Raw genomic sequence first — 19,249 nt, 5'->3', positions numbered from 1 at the left:
AGCCTGTCCACTAGAATGTTGGACCGTCTCGGAATGTGCATTGCAATGAGAAAGCGACCAGTGGAGATCTCCCATTCTCACACTCTCATGGCCTCGCGACAAAGGGGGTAAGATCTGGTCCTTCCCTGTTTGTTGATATACCAGACTACTGACATGTTGTCTGACTGAATGGCAATCATCCCCAAAGAAAGGCACGAAGGGTCTGCAATGCTAGAAGGACTGCCTTCATCTCTAGGACATTGACATGCAAACTGGTCTCTATGGGGGACCACAGGCCTTGGACTGTCCTGCCTGAACAATGCCCCCCCCCCACCCGAGTTGGGAGGCATCTGTGGTCACTGTGGTTTGGGCCGGGGCTGGAACAAAGGGTGTTCCATCCAAAATGTTTAGAGAGCTCATCCACCATATGAAAGACGACCGACACACTCGACTTAGATGGATAGGATAAGTCAATGGCAGTTCCAACAGGGACCACTGAACTGCTGGAGTCCACTGAAGAATCCGGATGTGTAACCGAGCACACAGAATAAGAGTTATGGTCAATGCCATCGAGCCTAGGGCCCTCAACACTGATTCCGCCATTGGGAGATGAGAACGTTAGATCAGGGAGACATGCATCCTTAGGTTTTGAACTCTCTCTGAGGTCAAATATTTTGCACTGAAGAGTATCTATCCTGGCACCAATGTAGTCTATCACATGTACAGGATTTATAGGAGTGATTTGGATGTGCTTACAGACGAGATCAGACAGGAGTCCCCGTGGACTATGATATTTGTAGATGACATTGTGATCTGTAGTGAGAGTAGGGAACAGGTGGAGGAGACCCTGGAGAGATGGAGATATGCTCTAGAGAAAAGAGGAATGAAGGTCAGCAGGACTAAGACAGAATATGTGTGTGTGAATGAGAGGGAGGATAGAAGAATGGTGAGGATGCAAGGAGTAGAGGTGGCAAAGGTGGATGAGTTTAAATACTTGGGATCAATAGTTCAGAGTAACGGTGAGTGTGGAAGAAAGGTGAAGAAGAGAGTACAGGCAGGATGGAGTGGGTGGAGAAGAGTGTCAGGAGTGATTTGTGACAAACGAGTACCTGTAAGAGTGAAAGGGAAGGTCTACAATAGGGTAGTGAGACCAGCTATGTTATATGGGTTGGAAACAGTGGCATTGACAAAAAGGCATGAGTTTGAGCTGGATGTGGTAGAGTTAAAGATGTTAAGATTTGCACTGGGTGCAATGAGGGTGGACAGGATTGGGAATAAGTATATTAGAGGGTCAGCCCAGGTTGGAAGGTTTGGAGACAAAGCCAGAGAGGCAAGATTACGTTGGTTTGGACATGTGCTGAGGAGGGATGCTGAGTATATTGGGAAAAAGATGCTAAGGATGGAGCTACCAGGTAACAGGAAAAGAGGAAGGCCTAAGATAAGGTTTATGGATGTGGTGAGAGAGGACATGCAGGTGGTTGGTGTGACAGAGCAAGATGCAGAGGACAGGAAGAAATGGAAACAGATGATCTGCTGTGGCGACCCCTAACGGGAACAGCCGAAAGAAGATAATGATGATTGTGATGCCCAAACTCAGGGCAAATGTCAGAAAGTAATCCCTGGTTTGGGAAAGTAGATGCCTGGTGGGAGCAGTGAGGAGCCAATCGTCCAGATATGGATAGAGCTGAATCCCCTGAAGCCTTAGGTGAGCCGCTACAACCGCCATTACTTTGGTAAACACCCTGGGGGCTGTGGTGAGACCAAAGGGTATGGCTCAAAATTGATAATAATTGACTCTTAGCCAGAAGCAAAGGAACCTCCTGGAACTTCTGTGCATTTTTATGTGATAGTAAGCATCCTGGAGATCTAATGAGCACATCCAGTCGCTCTCGTGCAGGTACGGCATGATAGACTGTAGCGTGACCATCCGGAACGTCTCTTTGACAAAAGACAGTTTCAGGGTAGAGAGGTCCAGAATGGGCCTTAAGTCCCCCATTTTCTTTGGCACCAAAAAGAACCTGATGTAGAAGCCTGATCTGGACTGATCTGGGAGGGCGGTTTCGATGGCTCGTTTTACTAGCAGCTTGGAAATTTCCTGTGCTGCTGCCTCCCTTTGCGTGGCTGGAACTTCCAGGAGGTGTCTGGGAGATATGGGGGGAACCCACAAAGGGGATAAAATATCCTCTGGATATGATTTGAAGCACCCAGCGGCCCATTGTTATGAACTCCCATGTCGCTGGGTGCAAGAACAATTGTCCCCCAACTGCCTCCAAGGTAGAGCAGTTGGGCAACCCCTCAGGATTGCTGCCCAGGTCTGTCTGAGAAAGGTTCTCAAGACCTGAAGTTCCGCGGACCCCCTCTGCCTCTGGGTCAGCATCCATTCTGTCCCCCTCTGCCTCTGGGGGAAGAAGAGCCCTGAGTGTCCCGGGAATACTTAGATTTCCGGAACCACTTCTTCTTTTGCCCTCTCTGGTTCTGAGAAAAGGACCTTTGAGGGTTAGAGAAGCAGTGTCTGATGGCAGAGAGTGTCTTCCCGTCCTTCTCACTCTGGACTAGTGTCTTCTTGATGGTCTTACCGAAGAGTGTAGAGCCGTCATAAGGGGCATTGGCAAATGACACCTTAAAGGGTTCCGAAAATTGACACAACCTGAGCCAGGCGTTACGCCTCATGGACATGCTGGACCCAGCTGCCCTAGCCGCTCCTTCCGTAGCATGGGAGAGGATTCGCATGGACGTATTAGATACTGCTTTTAGAGTGGCCATCCTCGCGGAGAACAAAGCCTTGTCCTCCTGCGACATGGACTTGGGGGGAGACTCCTCCAGCTCCTTTACCAGGTCGCATTGGAGTCTAGTGACATTGGCTAAGTAATTCAGCTCCCTGATCAAAAAGGTAGCTGAAGCATACACCTGCTTCCCTAGGCAGTCTATTATCCATGACTCCTGGTCAGAAGGGTGGACTGAGGAACTCTCCTGAGCTAGTTCCTTCTTAGTGGCTGCTGCTATCACCATGGCGTCCATGGGGGAGCCCTTATTCCAGGATGGCCTGTCAATGGGGGGGCTTAAAATTTTATCGGGTTGCTTGGGGATAGGTTCCATAGTGTCCGGTTCCTTCCATGCCAGCGAGGTGACCAAATCCACCAAAGGATCTGCGGGAGGGGACACCTATGAAGTAGACGAGCCCATGCTGAAAGCCTCCAGGAACACAGACTCATCAGAAGAGGGCTAGCGGACAGACCAACCTCCCCACTGGTGCAGGATCTCCATGATGTCTCCAAAGGAGTCTTCCTCGGGAGGTGATCTTGGGGAACTCTCTCCATCATCTAAATCCGTGTCCTCGGTGAGGGACTCGAGGGAGTCCAAGTGCCTCCTCTTGCATGTATGCTTGCAAGGCACATCTTCGGTAGGGCTCTCTAGGGGGTGCTCGCAAGCCATTTGTTCCTTGGGGGAACTGTCTGGGGCTCTTCGAGCACGGGCTGTCCCTCTGGTAAGACAAAGGGGACCGTAGACAGAGCCAAGGGGGTCTGGGAGGAGTGCGAGGGGGAGGTCAGAGGTCTCAATCCGACGGAGAGGACCCTTTCTACCACATTGAATGCTGAAGGACAGCAAACCTCCTGGGAAGCTAATAAGGAGGCTGGTCTCCCTGGGTCCGATGCGAGAATCGGAGCCGGGCCACAGGTGGATGGAGCTCCGAGGGAGGGGACCTGGCCGGATAAAGTCGGAGCCGATGGAAAAGGATCCACTCCCTCAGATCTGACACCCAAGCTCCGGCTCCGAGAGTGGCTTGGATCTGAGCTGGTTGGATCCAAAACGCTCCAGGCAGCTGTCAGCATCGAGGAAACAAGTACCGTCGGCGTCGACCCCCTGACCAAGGCCACCCTCAGATCCGAGTACTCCAAAGCCGAAGGTCGGATCGGAGAAGGAGAAATGGGTTGAAAGAAAGGAAGTGAGCTCCCCCCTCCAGAGGGGGGGGGGGGCTGGCAAGACCCCCATCTGGATCTGTGTACGGATAAAGGGCCTCATCATCTTATCCAGATCAAGATCCATATCCGACAGGGAGCGCGTTGACTATGACAAGGCCACGGACTCCGACCTGTCGGGTCAGGGAACCGAGGCCCAAGAGACTGGATGTGCCTCCTTCGGCTCTGGGGAGAACCTCAGAGATCAAAGCCGAAGAGGAGTCGTGGGTCAGAGGGGTTTTGCTAGGTGAAGCAAGGTCCGGGGACCTCTTCCTCTTTTCTCTCGTCTTCGACTCTCTCTCCCTTTCTCTACCTCTCTTCTGCTCCGCTACCACAGACTTTGATGCAGGAGTTTGAGTCCCAGCCTAGGAGGGAGGAGAAGCCAGAGGAAGAGAGGAGGGAAAGGCAGTCAGAGCAGCCACTGTGACTGAAGCCGAAGACAAGGAAAGAGAGTCGGTAGGAGGAAGAAGACCTTTGAGGGCCAACTTGGCCTTCCTATCCTTTAAGGGGCAGGGGTTGAACTCCACACAAATGTTGCAATCCACACTAAGGTGGGCCACATCCAAGCACAACACACACAGAGTGTGGCCATGCGCTGGGGAAAGCTTATGGCCACACTCTGTGCAGCGCTTAAAGAGAAGCTTTTCAGCCATACTAATGAGAAAGAAAGCCTTGAAAAAGACAGGCAAATACTTTCTTAAAATCACTCACACACACACACTCACTCACCACGCTAGTCTATAGAACAATACTGGGGGGGAGGGGCACCACAGAACAAACTACTCTAACTTTTTACCTAACAATGCTAACACTCAACGCCAAAGCGATGGAAGGGGAGAAGGGGTACCTATGCTAATCTAATCTGATGAAAAAAAGTGAAAGTTTTTACTCACAGAAAGTTAAATAACCCACTGCTAGCTGGAGCTCAGAAGACACGATGTATAAGCAAATCACGGCAAACGAGATCTGAGGATGGAAGGCAGTGGAGGTGCATTATGGATAAGGTGAGGAGTCTGGAGCACGAAGCTGATGCTAGTAATAGTTGCCGGCTCGGATCCGTATTCCTACAGATCCCACAGGTTGAAGACCAAATTAAGTAAACTACTTCAGATCATATGATATAAACAATCTTACATTTATATAAATGAAAACAAACCATATTGACACAATTCCAATTGCAAACATTATATATTACAACCATGTTGACACAACTGTAGATGCAAATATTATACATCACTTATAATCTATCCAGCCATTAACAGTCAAACATTATGTAGCTCATTCAAATCATGCCTTCTTTTAAACCTTGTTTCTCCTCTCCTTGTACTGTTCCCATAATTCCAATTTTTTTCTTATTTAATTTGCTCCTATCCTTTTCTAAAGATCCCAATTCCAGTTGCTTTATCTTTGTTTGCTTTGTTGTACTATATTCGCTACTTCCAGTAAAGTTGGTTTAGACTTTGATTTCCATTTTTTAGTAATTGCTTTTTTTGGCAGCCACCATAGTTAGACACAGCAAGGCCTTACTATGTCTAGGCAATTCCAATTCTGTATCATAGCTTAAAAATGATTTCATTAGTTATACCAATTTGCTCACCCAGTATCTCTGACAAAGCAGTCAGCAGGGAATCTTTACATTCTGCCAACTCATTACACAACCAGAAAATTATGTTCACAGTTTCCTCTTTCTTCCCAATCACACCTCCAACATTTGTTATCCACCTGAGGAAAAATTCTTTGGAGTCTTCTTGGGGGTATAAAAATACCTATGTAAACACTTCCAAGCAAAGATCCGAAATCTTCTAGACTTTGTTGCATATTTGGGAGATATGCATATATCCCCCATTGTTTCTTTGTGAATTGCTTATCCCATCTCTCTTCCCAATCCTTTCTAACCTCCACTGATTGATTCCTATAGTAATCACGTAATATTTTATACGCTCTAAGTATTCCATTTTTAATGGCAGCTTCTGTTCTAGATTCCACTAAAAACTCTACCAGTGCTGGCCTTTCATTTAGGACCCCCCTATTTCTTTCTCTTTGCCTACACTCTCATATCAATCTTTGATAAGGAAGACAACCTCTAACCTGTAGTCCACATACATTCTTGTCATCTTCCCATACTATTACCTTCCCTTCCCTACTTGCTACCAATACCTTGGTTCCTTTGTCAGTTTTCTCCAATAAAGTCCAAACCTCTCTTGTCTGTTACCTGTATCCCTAATTGCAGTCATCCCTATCAGCAGAAAATAAAGTTGTGTACACTTACTATAAATGTAGATATTCGAGTGTATTCACTGTTGCAGTCATCACACTTGGATTATCTGCCTGCAGGTAGCCCTCAGTCGGCCTGAATACCAGAGACTTAGTATTTCTGCGTCGGATGCTGTCGCTTCTTCCTTGACGTCAGGTCGTCAGGAGTATAAAAACAGGCAGCCGATGCCATTACATCAGTTTTTCTTGCCCCAAATGTCAGGAGCCCCCAAATAGGGAGCTAGGATATGGTGGGGAAAACACCTCCAGTAAAAAGTAAATACCAATACCAGTAGGAATAGCCATAGAGAGGAGAGATAGAGAGATAGAGAAAACCAGGGGGCTGGAGGGAGGGAAATCAGGACTGCAACAGTGAATACACTCGAACATCTAAATTTATGGTAAGTGTACACAACTGTACTATGTGCTTCTTGTTTCACTGTTGCAGTCATCACACACGGGTTGATTCCCAAAGCTGAGGAAGGGTGGCGGCAGTCAAGAAGAGTTAGGGCTGGCTAGTAGGCCTTGCAAGACTGCTGTAGCAAAACTTGCCCTGGATTTGAAAAGATAGGCAGGTGGTAATGCTTGGTGAAGGTGTGTACAGAACTCCAGGTAGTAGCTTCCAGGATGTCCCTGGTAGGGACTCCCCTGAGAAATGCTGTAGAGGTAGATGTAGCCCTAGTGGAATGTGTTCTGACCCCCTGAAGGGTTGGTTTTCCATGGTGCTTGTAGCAGAAATGGATGCAGTGTGCTATCCATTTGGAAATGGTTTGTTTTGAAATGGCCTTACCGTCTGCCTCTGTTGCAAAGCTGATTAGCAACTGGTCAGATTTTCTGAAAGGCTTAGTCCTATGAAGGTAGAATCTGAGCTGTCTGTGCACATCCAAAGAGTGCAGGATCATTTCCCTTTTATTTTGAAGATTAGGGAAGAAGGTTGGCAAATGGATGGATTGGTTGAGAGCCACACCGGACACCACTTTAGGCATAAAGGAAGGGTTAGTCCTGAAGGAAACTATGTCAGCATGGAAAATAATGAAGGGTTCCACAGCCATCAGTGCTTGTAACTCAGACATTCTTCTAGCTAAAGTGATGGCTAGAAGCAAGGCTGTTTTCCAAGAGAGGAATTTTAACTCTGCTGAAGCAGCAGGTTCAAAAGGGGGAAGCATGAGCTTTTACAGTATAAAGTTAAGGTCCCAAGTAGGGCTGAGCGCTCTCCTTGCTGGCCTTAAGTTGTTTGCCCCTCTCAGAAACTGCTTGATGACAGAGTGAGAGAATAGAGGTGGCTCAGTATTGTAATGAGCCGAGATGGCAGAGGCGTGGATCTTAATGGAGGAGAAGGAGAGGCCTCTGTGGAGTAGTTCTGTTAGGTAATCCAGGATTAGAGGTAAGGAGGGCAGTGCTGTGTCCTTTCCTTTAGACTGAATCCAAAAACAATACCTTTTCCACTTATCAGCACAGGATTTCCTTGTACTGGGCCTTCTGGCTTCAAGGATGACATCCAGCACCTGTTTGCTTAGGGTTGCTAGTGGAGTATTCAAGGAATAAGCCAGGCTGCAAGAGTTAGGGTTTGCAATTGTGGATGCAAAATCTGTCCCTCCTGCTGAAAGAGCAGGGTTGGGGTCTGGTGTAGGTGCCAGGGTGGCACCGTTGTCAGGTTGTGCAGGAGTGGGTACCAGTGTTGGCATTTTTACCCGGGTTTGAATGAGACAATATCTTTAAACATTATATTGAAGTTGAAAAATCTTACACGTTAATGTGTGTATGCATTTTTATAAAATGCATTCCTACTTGTGATATCTGACTTCATTTGACTTGGATATGTAAGTTTCTGACTTCTTAGTTAACGAAGTAATATTATATTTTGAGAGTCAACACAATAATTTGAGATATGGTATTGTTAGTATATGTATGTTTGTATATATATTTCTATCACCATTACAGGTAAAAATTCTGAAGGAAGGGAAGGGTTGAGATGTTCAAAAATATTGTCAGTCATATTTGTTTAAAAAAAAAATGTTTTAAGTAGCAATAATGCGGATGTGCTTTTAAGATTTTAATTAGAAGTGTCATGTGACAAAAAGGGTATGTATATATTGCTTGTGTTGAAGTTTGTTCAGTTTCTGATGAAGTCTTGCCACATGTGCAAGACGAAAAGCACTTCATTAAACTGAAAGAGAATTAAACTGAGAGAGAATTTGCTTTGGTGTTTCCAAGCTGTCTTTTTGTTTTTCGCTAGTTTGTCTTACTTTGGTTCCTGTCTGTTGGACCAGTGTTGGCATGGCCAGTCTGGGGCAATCAGAATTGCCCTTGGCCTGTCTTGTTTTATCTTGAGTAATACTCTTGAGAGAAGGGGCAGAGGGGGAAAGGCATAGATAGAGACGTTTTCCCATTGAAAAGATAGGGCATCCACTTTCCAGGCCCTGCTTTGAGGGTTCCTGGTGCAGAATTTGCTTAGCTGGTGGTTGTAGGGGAAGGCAAAAAGATCCACCTCTGAGGTCCCCCATTTCTGAATCAGAAGGTTGAAGGTGCCGGGCTCCAATTTCCACTCATGTGAGTCTAGGAGATTTCTGGCTAAGTTGTCTGACAGTGAGTTTTGTTTGCCTGGCAGGAAATTAGCTTGTAGATGGACTTGGATGTCCAAACCCATGTTCCACAGGGCCATGGCTAACCTGCATAGTGAGTAAGAATGGGATCCCCCCTGCTTGTTGATGTACCACATAACTGTGGTGTTGTCTGTTTTTATCAGCAGTTGTCCTGGAAAGAGTAGGGAATCTGAAAGCTGTCAGGGCATTCTGTACAGTTACCATCTCTTTTTGGTTGATGTGCAGATGAATTTGACTTGGGCCCCAGTGGCCCTGAATACATTTACTAGCCATGTGAGCCCCCCCCCCCATGCATAGTCTGTGGTCAGGGTCTGGGCGGTGGGGGGTTGAGTGAAAAACAGTCCTTTGTTGTGTTTGCATGCTTCTGCCCACCAAAGGAACTCTGCCCTTAGACAAGGTATGATAGGAACAACTGTTTCCAGGTCCTGAGAATGTTGGCACCAAAGACTTTTTAAGTACCACTGAAGTTTCCCCATATGCAGTCTTGCATATGGAATTAGCAGAACACATGAGGCCATGAACCCTAGGGCTTGCAGTATTTTCTTGCAGATAGCTGGGTTCTGGTGGCCATTTGTTTGAAGTAATTTGTCAGATAGACCTGTTTTTCTGAAGTGAGGAATGCCATCTGGAAAGTTGTGTCCAAGCTTGCTCCCAGGAATACAACCTTTTGACTGGGCACCAGTTGTGATTTATTTTCGTTGATGGTGCACCCCAATGAAGTGAGAAGAATTTTTACAAATGCCAGGTGCTGAAGTAGCAATTCCTGACTGTCCGCTTGAATCAGGCAGTCGTCCAAGTATGGGAAAATTTGGATATTTCTCTGCCTGCAGTATGTAATGGCTGGAGCCAGGCACTTTGTGAATACTCTGGGCGCAGTAGATAAGCCAAAGGGAAGTGCAGAGAACTGATAGTGCATAGAGTCTGCCCTGAAACGTAGATACTTCCTGCATGACTCCCTTATGGGAATGTGCAGATAAGCATCTTTTAAGTCTACAGTGACTAACCAGGCATCCTTGGCTAGCATTGGAAGAAGCTGTTGCAGGGTAAGCATCTTGAATTTTGGGACCAACAGAAAGGTGTTGAGAACAGAAAGATCCAGGATGGAGTGCCAAGCGCCCTCTTTTCTGGGCACCAGGAAGAGTCTGGAGTACAAATCCTGACCCCTTTGTTCTACTGGAACAGGTTGAATAGCTCTGACATTGCGCAGGGACAGTATTTGCTTTTGAGCCTCTGCCCACTGGTTTGGAGGAAGGTCTGGAAACCCACTTGGGGTTGGCAGTGAATGGAAGTAGAATTTGTACCCCTGGGATACAATGTTTAGGACCCATTGGTCCTGAGTAATGGACATCCAGTTTTTTGCATGAAGGGCAAGTTTTCCTCCAAGGGACACAAGTAATTGGGCAGGGCTGGGAACAGTAATTGAAAAGTCATTGTGACCTTTTTCCATAAGGGGGCGGCTTAACACTCCCTGTTTTTGAGGTTGGGGCACTCCATTGTTTATATATCTCTGCATACCCTGAGACTGTAGTCTGGGAGGCCTGTTTCCTCTGGGTCTGGTCTGGGTAGGCCTGGCAGGGTCTGGAAAGGAATGTTTTTTTGAAGGGCAGTGCCTACTGAATCTAGGCGGTTGCACTTGTAAGAATTATTTGACAGTTTGCATAGATTAACTTTTTCTTCCATCTTTTTAAGAACTTCTTCTGCTTTGGTGCCAAACAAATGGTCCTGATTTAAAGGAGCATCTAGTAATTTGGATTTGACATGATCTGGCAATGTTTGTTCCTTCAGCCAAGCATGCCTTCTCAGTACAGACCCAGTGACTGCAGCCCTGCAAGATGCTTCTAGGGCATCAAAGCCACACTGCAAAGTATGCTTACTAACTTGGTTTGCAGAATGCATTGGCTCTTGTAAATCTTTATTTTCTGCACAGTCTGGCAATAATACTATTTTTTGTTTAATTAGTTCCATAATATGTTGCTGGTACATGTGAAACTGGCAATTCAATGCCCTGATGGCAAGGGTTGCAGAGGTATATACCGTCTTACCCCATCTGTCTAAAGCTCTGGAATCCCTGTCTGAAAGGGTAGGATTTTTGGCTGTAGTAGCCTTAATACATTTAGGCCCCTGGGAAATGGTCTCTGGATCAGCAGTGGGATTCTTGAAGATAAACTTGTGGGAATCAGGTACTCTGTAGTACCTGTCAAGTTTCCTAGGGGCCGGGGGTAATGTATCTGGAGTTAGACTAGATTCCATAAAAACCATGAATAACATCCAGGACAGGGGGTAAAGCCAGAGGCCTGTGCTGAGGCAACTCTAAAAATTATCTGAGTCTCTTTTTGGACTGAGGGTAGTCTTGGCATTCCCAGTGGAAATGCTCTCTTAAAGTATGCAAAGTTTCACCAAAAGAAAAATCCTCTCCAGGGGAGGCAGAGGGAATGGATTCCTCTGCATATGAATCCTCATAGGCTGATAAGGGCATGTCCTGATAATCAGAAGGATCAGAGTTATCAGACTCCTGGTCAGTGGAATCAGAAGGAAACTCAATTATTTGTCTCTTAGCAGGAGAAGGCTGGCTTCCCCTAATTAGGATAATACGGTCTTCAGCCATTCTAAGCATTTGTTTTTGTGGCATGGGAGCTTGAACATGGGCTTTGGTCGTCAGTTTTCTAGGCGTAGTGTGTACTCAGGACCTAAGAAACTCGGTAGTTTTGGCTAAAAACGAAGTTGTCTGTTTGATTTGAACATCGGTAGGATGGAATACATCCTCAGAAGCCGGTGCCTGCACAGAGGCTCCAGACCCATCCAAGGTAGAGACATCTGCAGGTTCCATATCGAAGAAGCATCTCGTGGCATACCGGACACCGAAAGGGTCTCAGCAGAGGCCTGCGAATCCATATAGGCGGGCATAAGGGGCTGCAAAGGTGCCTCACTGAGTACCAGCGGACTGGCAACTAGCTTAACGGAAGAGTCGTCAGCAGTTTTGGATCTATGCGGTCTGTCTCTGTCTTTATCTTTACGTTTTTTTGGAAGATCGGTAGTCGAATGGCTTATCGAAGCCATTTTGGAATACGGAGAACAAGAGCGAAAGAATTTAGCGACAAAGATAGCCAGACAATGAATGGTCCGGGTGTTAAACAAGGCACAAAACCGACAACGAGGGACGCCGCTGTCTGGGCCTAAACAGGTGACGCAGTAAGAATGAAAATCTCTGTGATGTATTTGCTTTCCACAGGCAAGACAATTGTTAACTTTTTCTGACATCGGTTAGAGAAAGAAAAAAGGATCCCCAACAGGGTACTTAGCTTTAAAAGACTTCAGGATTACAAACTCGAAAACAAAAATTTCAGGTAGCGGCCGACCGGCACTTGCGAACTACTTCTGCTTCGGGCCCCTCCTCAGCAAGAAAGACTGATGTAATGGCATCGGCTGCCTGTTTTATACCCCTGACGACCTGACATCATGGAAGAAGCGACAGCATCCGACATAGAAATACTAAGACTCTGATATTCAGGCTGACTGAGTGCTACCTGAAGGCAGATAACCCAAGTGTGATGACTGCAACAGTGAAACACAAAGAACATCTGGGCTGGGGTCCTAAGTGGTCTCATGGACTTCATGCCTAGTAAATTCCTAAGAATCTATAACTTAAAGTGGTGATGCTCCTACACAACAGCTACCCTACCACAGATCCCATAAAACTATAGACCAAACTATGACCTCAAACTATGACATGAAAAACCTAATGATGTTACTGCCACATCACCTTGATTTTGTCAAAAGGAAATTCTGCCTACCCAGTTTAGTTAACGTCTTTGAGAAGGTCAAGTTTGTAGATGGTGGTCATTCTGTTCAACCAGCTTATTTTGATCAGGCCAGTAAATTCAACACTCTCTCCCATGCTGGCATCATTAATAAGCTAAGAAACTTAAAAGTAGATCCATATATGGATAGCTAACTCACTGAAAGACAGAACCCACAAAATTAAGGTAGCAGGCACCTCCTCAAAAAATATGAAGGTACTAGAAGTTCACACCAGGGTAAATACTGGGATGACTCATTTTAAGCATCTAATTCTCCAGTTTCCAGATCAGGAATCAGGACTTTTATTTAACTAAGTTTGCATTTGACTGCAAACTGGGCATCGTCAAATCTCCCTGTGATACTTATTCATTATAACAGAAACTAACTTGGAAAATAAGTGATCTATAGAAGGACTAAAATGAAATGTGATAAACTGTTAAAATTTTCACATTTGCTAAACAACTATCCTTGTCTATGTACAGTACAGACAATACCCCAATCCAAAATAATAATGTAGTCAGTGATCTTGGAACTTCAGTCAATAATTCCCTCACCTTCAACCATCATGGAGAAACAGTAGTCAGAAAATCCTTTTATTTACTATTATTTAAAAGCATATCATCCAGGTCAAAAGAATTTATCATCCCCCTGTATGCAGCCGGCAGTGGCAAGGCCCCAGAGGTTCCACATCATGATTGCTGGCCTATAGCAGAAAAGGCTTGAAATGTTATCCCTTTACTTGGTTTCTAGGCTTTTCAGGGGTGATCTATGTCTTACATTCCGCTTCATTATTGGCACCATCCTCCTTGAGCTCATGTAGCTTCAAAAGTCAAACAGTTCCACTAAAACCAAAACTAGGGAATTAAACACCTACCGGCACATAAACAATGCACTGGAAAGGCAAATGTATTACCCTTGGCCCATCCACCTCTGGAGCAAACTTCCCCTGCCAGGTAATGTGACACCCTAGCATCCTTCAGATTAAACCTGAATGATTAAATAGGTACCCATCAATTTTCTAGGGGACTGATTTGTATGCCCTTCTTGAGAAGATGGTACGGGTTCTGGCAAGGCATAAATGGTCTTGTGACTTGCTTGATTTGTATTTCATATGCTCCTATGATCTTCTCCACTCTAGTCCCTCACATATTCATTGTGATCCTGTGACAACTGCAAGGCTTTAGGAAATTAGCTCTGTTTCATACCGGATCCCTGTAATAACAGGATTTAGGAAATTAGACCTATGATTACTACAGGTCCTAATTTCATAAAGCTTATTGTAACTTCAGTATGGATATTTTATTTAAAGCTGAAGCAAGGTTTTATTTTTATTTTTGCTGTGCTTGACAATCATCAGGCCAGCTGCAATGATCTTAGTCCGATGTGTTCCTTCATGGTGACAGCCAATCAATGAACATCCATCATCAGGGGCATTTTCTTTATGAGGCCCTAAATTCTCCAATGCATGATGCATAAGCACTCGGGATAGGTGAGTGCAGTGTATGCAGTACGGAGCCATCACCAGTTTTTGAAAATGATATAGCCCCTCAGGTAAACCTCTAACCCCCCCCCCCCCATCTCAAGCAGACAGCACCTGCAAAGTCCCCAGTCTCCAAAACAGATTCTTCCTTCAGATGACATGTTAAACAGAGGCCCCATCTGTCCAAGTTGGTGGTAGCTCAAGTGGAAAAAAATCCCACAGCACTTATTGAAAAGAGAAGGGGTGCTTTACATTCATTTATATTCATTTTATATCATACAAAAAACTTTAAATCAATTACTTATACAGTCATTTTTTATGTTCATACTTAAAATTCTTTACAAGTTAATCATCAGACAAGAGCTTAACATTCTATTTCTTTCATTATTTTTTCTTTTATAGTTACCCTCTAACCCCCACACCTTTACTTCCACAACCATGTTCTTATTTCAGCTAATACGTCCTACTCTTCCATTTTCTTTTTATATAGCAAATTCTTACACCTTTTTTTCACTGCACCCATATTGTCATAAAAGGTACTTTATCCTTTTATCAATATTGCAGTTTGTTACTTTATCATACTTCTCATATAATATCATATTTACATTTATACATTTAAACACATCTCCATTTATATTCTTTTTAAACTTTTCCCAAAATTCTTCATTCTTTTAGCAATCCAAAAATCAACGTTTTGTTATGTCTTTGTCACGTCACCTTATATTTCGTATTCCCATTCTCCAGTAACTTCTCCAATAAAATTCTCCACATAAAAAATCCTCTGCTTCACAGAAATTTTCAAATCTTTTTCTTCTGTCTTTTATTGCCATTTTTCATCTTCTTTTAATTCCTTCCACAGGTACACCTAAAAATGTTTTTTCTAAAATCATATTATACCATTAGTTTCTTTTGCCATATTCTTTTTCTTCTATTCTGTCCTTTTTTTCTTTCTTTTCCATGTTTTTCTTCTATGCATTTATTTTCTTACCTATAATTTATTTTTGTCTTACTTTTACCTTTCTCATTACCCAAAATAAATGTATAGATGCTAAATGTATCACTGGATTTTTTTTTTAAATTCAAATCACCTCTTTTATTATATTCTTCTTCTCACTGGGTTCAGCCCCAAATGGAACAAAAAACTCTTAACAATTTGTTTTCTGAGTGGGAAGCATAAATTTTCCACTAAATATGCTATTTTTTATAACATGCAAATACTTAGTATGCATGTCTTTTTCTGAAATAAGTACATACTTTTCCACAAAACTAACATTTATATTTATTTGTTCCAGTATCTCTCTCCGCTGACTTATTACATTTTCATACTCACCAAATGTCACTATCAAAACTACCAAAATATTTACTTCCTTTCTTGTGAAATATATTCCGTTATTTTTTTTTATCTCACCAAACCCCTTACACTTCATTTTTGTTTAACTTCAGACCAGGTTTTAACAGCTTTTTGATATTTATTACAACCTCACTTATGCATCCCTTGTGTTTTTGTTATTAGAACTGAATCATCTGCATATGTCATACATACTGGTAATTTAGCATTTCCTTCCATCTCACATCTTGACACCCTTATTTCATATGCACACATTTGTACTACTGCATTCATTACTAATTCAAATTTCCTGCCATCACTATTGACATATGTACAAGCACAAATTGTTTGACTTCTTCAAACAACTGCTTTTTCTCCCTCTTTCTCTCTTTATGTCTGCCATATTAGTACATGCATAAATTACTATTAATCCTATACATTTTTTTCATTCTCATATCACATATCATTACCCTTCCTGGTAATACTAGTGTTAGATCTAAAATTCTTATTTCATTTTATAAGAATTCCTGTTACAGAACGTCTCACTTCCTACAGACCAAATAATTTGATCCCCCCATATTGTCTGCATTCTTATTTATTTATTACATCTGGCATCTAGCAAGCAAAAGCACATTCATTTTTATTTTTTATGGTATTCTGCCATTACCATATCTCTTATATAATTTCTAATGCTATTCATATTTAATGCTAAAATTCCTATATCATCCTTTTCTTTTTAATAAGTGTTTCACTTCCAGATCTTATTTTTCTTTCCCTTCTCCTACGTCTCCCACCAACTGATATTTCACTGTTTTGTTTTTGTTCTTCTTATGTCTCCCTTCTCTCTCTCTCCTTCCTTTTTGCTTTCTAAAATTGCAAATCTGTTCTCTTCCTATATATTAATAACCTTGCTTTGAACTGTTATTTCTTCTATAACTGCCTGTTTATTGTTTAGTCTTTCTTCCCCTATACCACCTTCTCTTTCAACATCCTCTATAGTAATACTGTCTATCTGTCTTTCTTCTGAGCTTTCCTCTTCGTCTACTTTTTTCCTTTTCTAATATGGGACAGTTAAAACAGAAGTGTCCAAATTCTTTACATTTTCTACAAAAAACCTTATAGTTTTTTTTTTTTTTTTGCTGCATGTCTCCTTTTCTTTTTCATTTGTAGTCCAAAGCTTTGAAATAAATACTCTTTCCATGGTGGTAATGTATTTCTTTTTTTTTTCAGTCATAAATTTTCCAGCTTTCAAATGTCACTTCACAAAAAATTTCAGCTCTCAAATGAATTAATATTTTTTATGTCTTTAAGGTTAAATCCTGATGGCAAAATAATACTATCCATGATGTCATACCTGTTTACACTGACATCACTTTTACTTTTTATTCTTACCACTGGTCATCTTCTCTGTGGTTACTGAGAAACTCCAAATCTTTGTTCCCTCCCAGTTCCTTCTTCCAGTCTTCCTTGCCTTGCTGTATCTGCATAACTTCTTACTTGTAACAAAAAAAAAAAAACTGTTGCAGAGGTAAATCCTGAAAACTGGCTATTCCACCAGCCGAGAACATCTCCATTGTTCTCTCTTTGCCAGCTGATTTTTTCCCCAGTCTCTCAGTTTCTTCCTCCTATAATACTCTCTCTACCATATCAATCCATCCTGCTTCTCCTCCTTCCTTTGACTCTGCCTTATTCACCAAATTAATTAGAACGTGTGTTGCAGCCCTCCATTTTCCAACTCTGTAACAGTTATTTCATCTCCCTCTCCTTCCTTCAATAAGTTTTCTCCTGCACCTCTCTCCAGCTCTGCTGCACTTCCTCTATCACAGGATTCCTGGAATTCCAGTAGCAGCCCTCCAGTGTCATCTAGCAGCTCCAGAGAGTGTTTCACTTCCTTTCCTCAAAAGAGGAGGGGGATGTTCCCAGGTGGCAAGGCCAAGTTTCCCCTAGTTAGTATAAATACAGCCTCAGGTCTCCCCTGAAAAGAGACAATTAGCCTACTGGCACTAACCTGGTTGACAAAGTGCAAGTAAATTTATTAGTGGGATAATGACATCCCAGTATGCCCTTAACTTCTTTCTGAGAGAGGCAAACAGGCATCACCTCAGCCTTCTCTCCCACGCTGGCTCCTCCAGCAATCAGGTTGCAAACCCAAACCTGGGTCAGCTGGTCTCTATGCAAGTCTGCATCCCTCTACGTCTTACAGCCAGCACAGCAGGCAATGTTTTAAGCAGAACATTTAAAGCTAAAGGAAGCAAACAAATTTTTGACTTTTGCCTACCCTGTTCTCTTCAACACAGCAGCCTTTATTTTGACCCAAATGTTCTGAAGACTCATTTTACCTTACAAGACCATGAGGTAGCAACAGTCTCATCATAAATGTTTGATTACGGTGTGCTGTCTTCCTTGTCTGCTTCCTCTTGAAGACCAAGAAAAAGGATTATAATAAGAACATTTTATAAAACTAGATAGCATGCCAAGTTCCTGAGATAATTCTTGTTTCTTAGTTTACAGGGCAGTCACTCAGAACATCCTCCACATGGGAATAATAAATGCCTGTACATTAATCTTAAGGGAACCAGTGCAGGCACAAGGGTACATATTAATATCTCTACTTTAGAATACACTTCTTTATTTAGCTGGGACTAAACTGAAAACACCACTGCACAAAGAAAAGACTTCACAACAAGAAAAGAGATTTTTAAGTGTTTTAGCAGAAGACCATCTGATATTGTCATGTTTCCTCTAATATTTGTGTACTTATAACAATTAAAACAAAGCATTCAATACAGACAGCACGTATACAAGGTAGATCTGTGTTCTTTACGACACATTTAATGGCAGAAATACAAATTGTTATTTGCTTACCTTTCTGGGTGTAGATTTGAGCTAACTCGGCAAACCTCATATCATAACAGATACCCACACCAACTTTACAATAAGCTGCAAAAAAAAAAAAAAAAAAACAGGGAGCAGGTGAATATAATACCACAATGACATATTAATATAACAAACACTAAGACACAGAAAAACAATCCCTACAAAAGGACAACAGTTATAATGCCAAGTTTCAAAAATACCATAGTGTATAGATACCTATTTACAAAGATCATGCATCCACCCTTACAAGTTACATCCAACTTAGTGACCCCAGAACTGCCACCGCCATTCACTGAGTTTACTAGGCAATCAGGGAAATAGAATGCCAGACCATAAATTTGAACCACACACATCACATGCATACTAGGGACAATTTAAATTTTCCAATCTGCGTACCGCCCATCTTTCAGAAGCAGAAGGAAAGCACCCACAGTAAATCCAAGCAAACACAGGGAAGACATGCAAGCTCTGCACAAAAGTTACCCCAGCCAAAAATCAAACTGGAAAACCTCTTGCTGTGTGGCAACAATGTTGCTCACTCTTCCACAGCACTGCCCCATACGTGAATTATTATGCACTTTCTATTTATTTTGAGGATGACCTCTCCACTAACTTCAGGTCACCAGGATCCCACCTAAAAGCATCATATTGACATTCATTTTGGTATGTATCTATACCCCATGTGACTGAGGGTAAAAGACTGGGAGGCAGAGATCTTTGCAGTCACACAACCTAATTACTTCATGTATACCCCCACAAAAAGTATCTTCCTTTTTCCTTTTCTCCAACATACACAACACCAGTGCAAGAAATGCACATGTGCCTTTACACTCATGCACTTTTCTGGCAGTTTGCAAGCTTCCCCACTTAATCATTGCCTGCCTGTTTGTTGTTGACCTACCAATCACAGAGACATGTGAAAACACAAATAAAACTTATCTGAAGAAACACTAGCATGACACCTAAACATCTGGTG

The 19,249-nt window shown here is 42.9% G+C and overlaps 1 protein-coding gene across 1 annotated transcript in view; it reads right to left on the bottom strand.

Annotated features, from left to right (window-relative positions):
• Positions 1–19,249, bottom strand: part of NIT2 (nitrilase family member 2) — a 570,156-nt gene that overhangs the window by 278,847 nt on the left and 272,060 nt on the right. Inside the window, exon 6 of the mRNA XM_044071381.1 lies at positions 18,262–18,336. Within this exon, the coding sequence (XP_043927316.1) occupies positions 18,262–18,336 (75 nt within the window). The remainder of the gene's footprint in view (positions 1–18,261; positions 18,337–19,249) is intronic.

This window comes from Protopterus annectens, chromosome 5.part0 (assembly GCF_019279795.1).
Source record: "Protopterus annectens isolate FY-2018-M chromosome 5.part0, PAN1.0, whole genome shotgun sequence".
Classification (NCBI taxonomy): Eukaryota; Metazoa; Chordata; order Ceratodontiformes; family Protopteridae; genus Protopterus; species Protopterus annectens.
The sequence above is the reverse complement of the archived record's forward strand: the minus strand, read 5'-3'. Positions and strand labels throughout refer to the sequence as shown.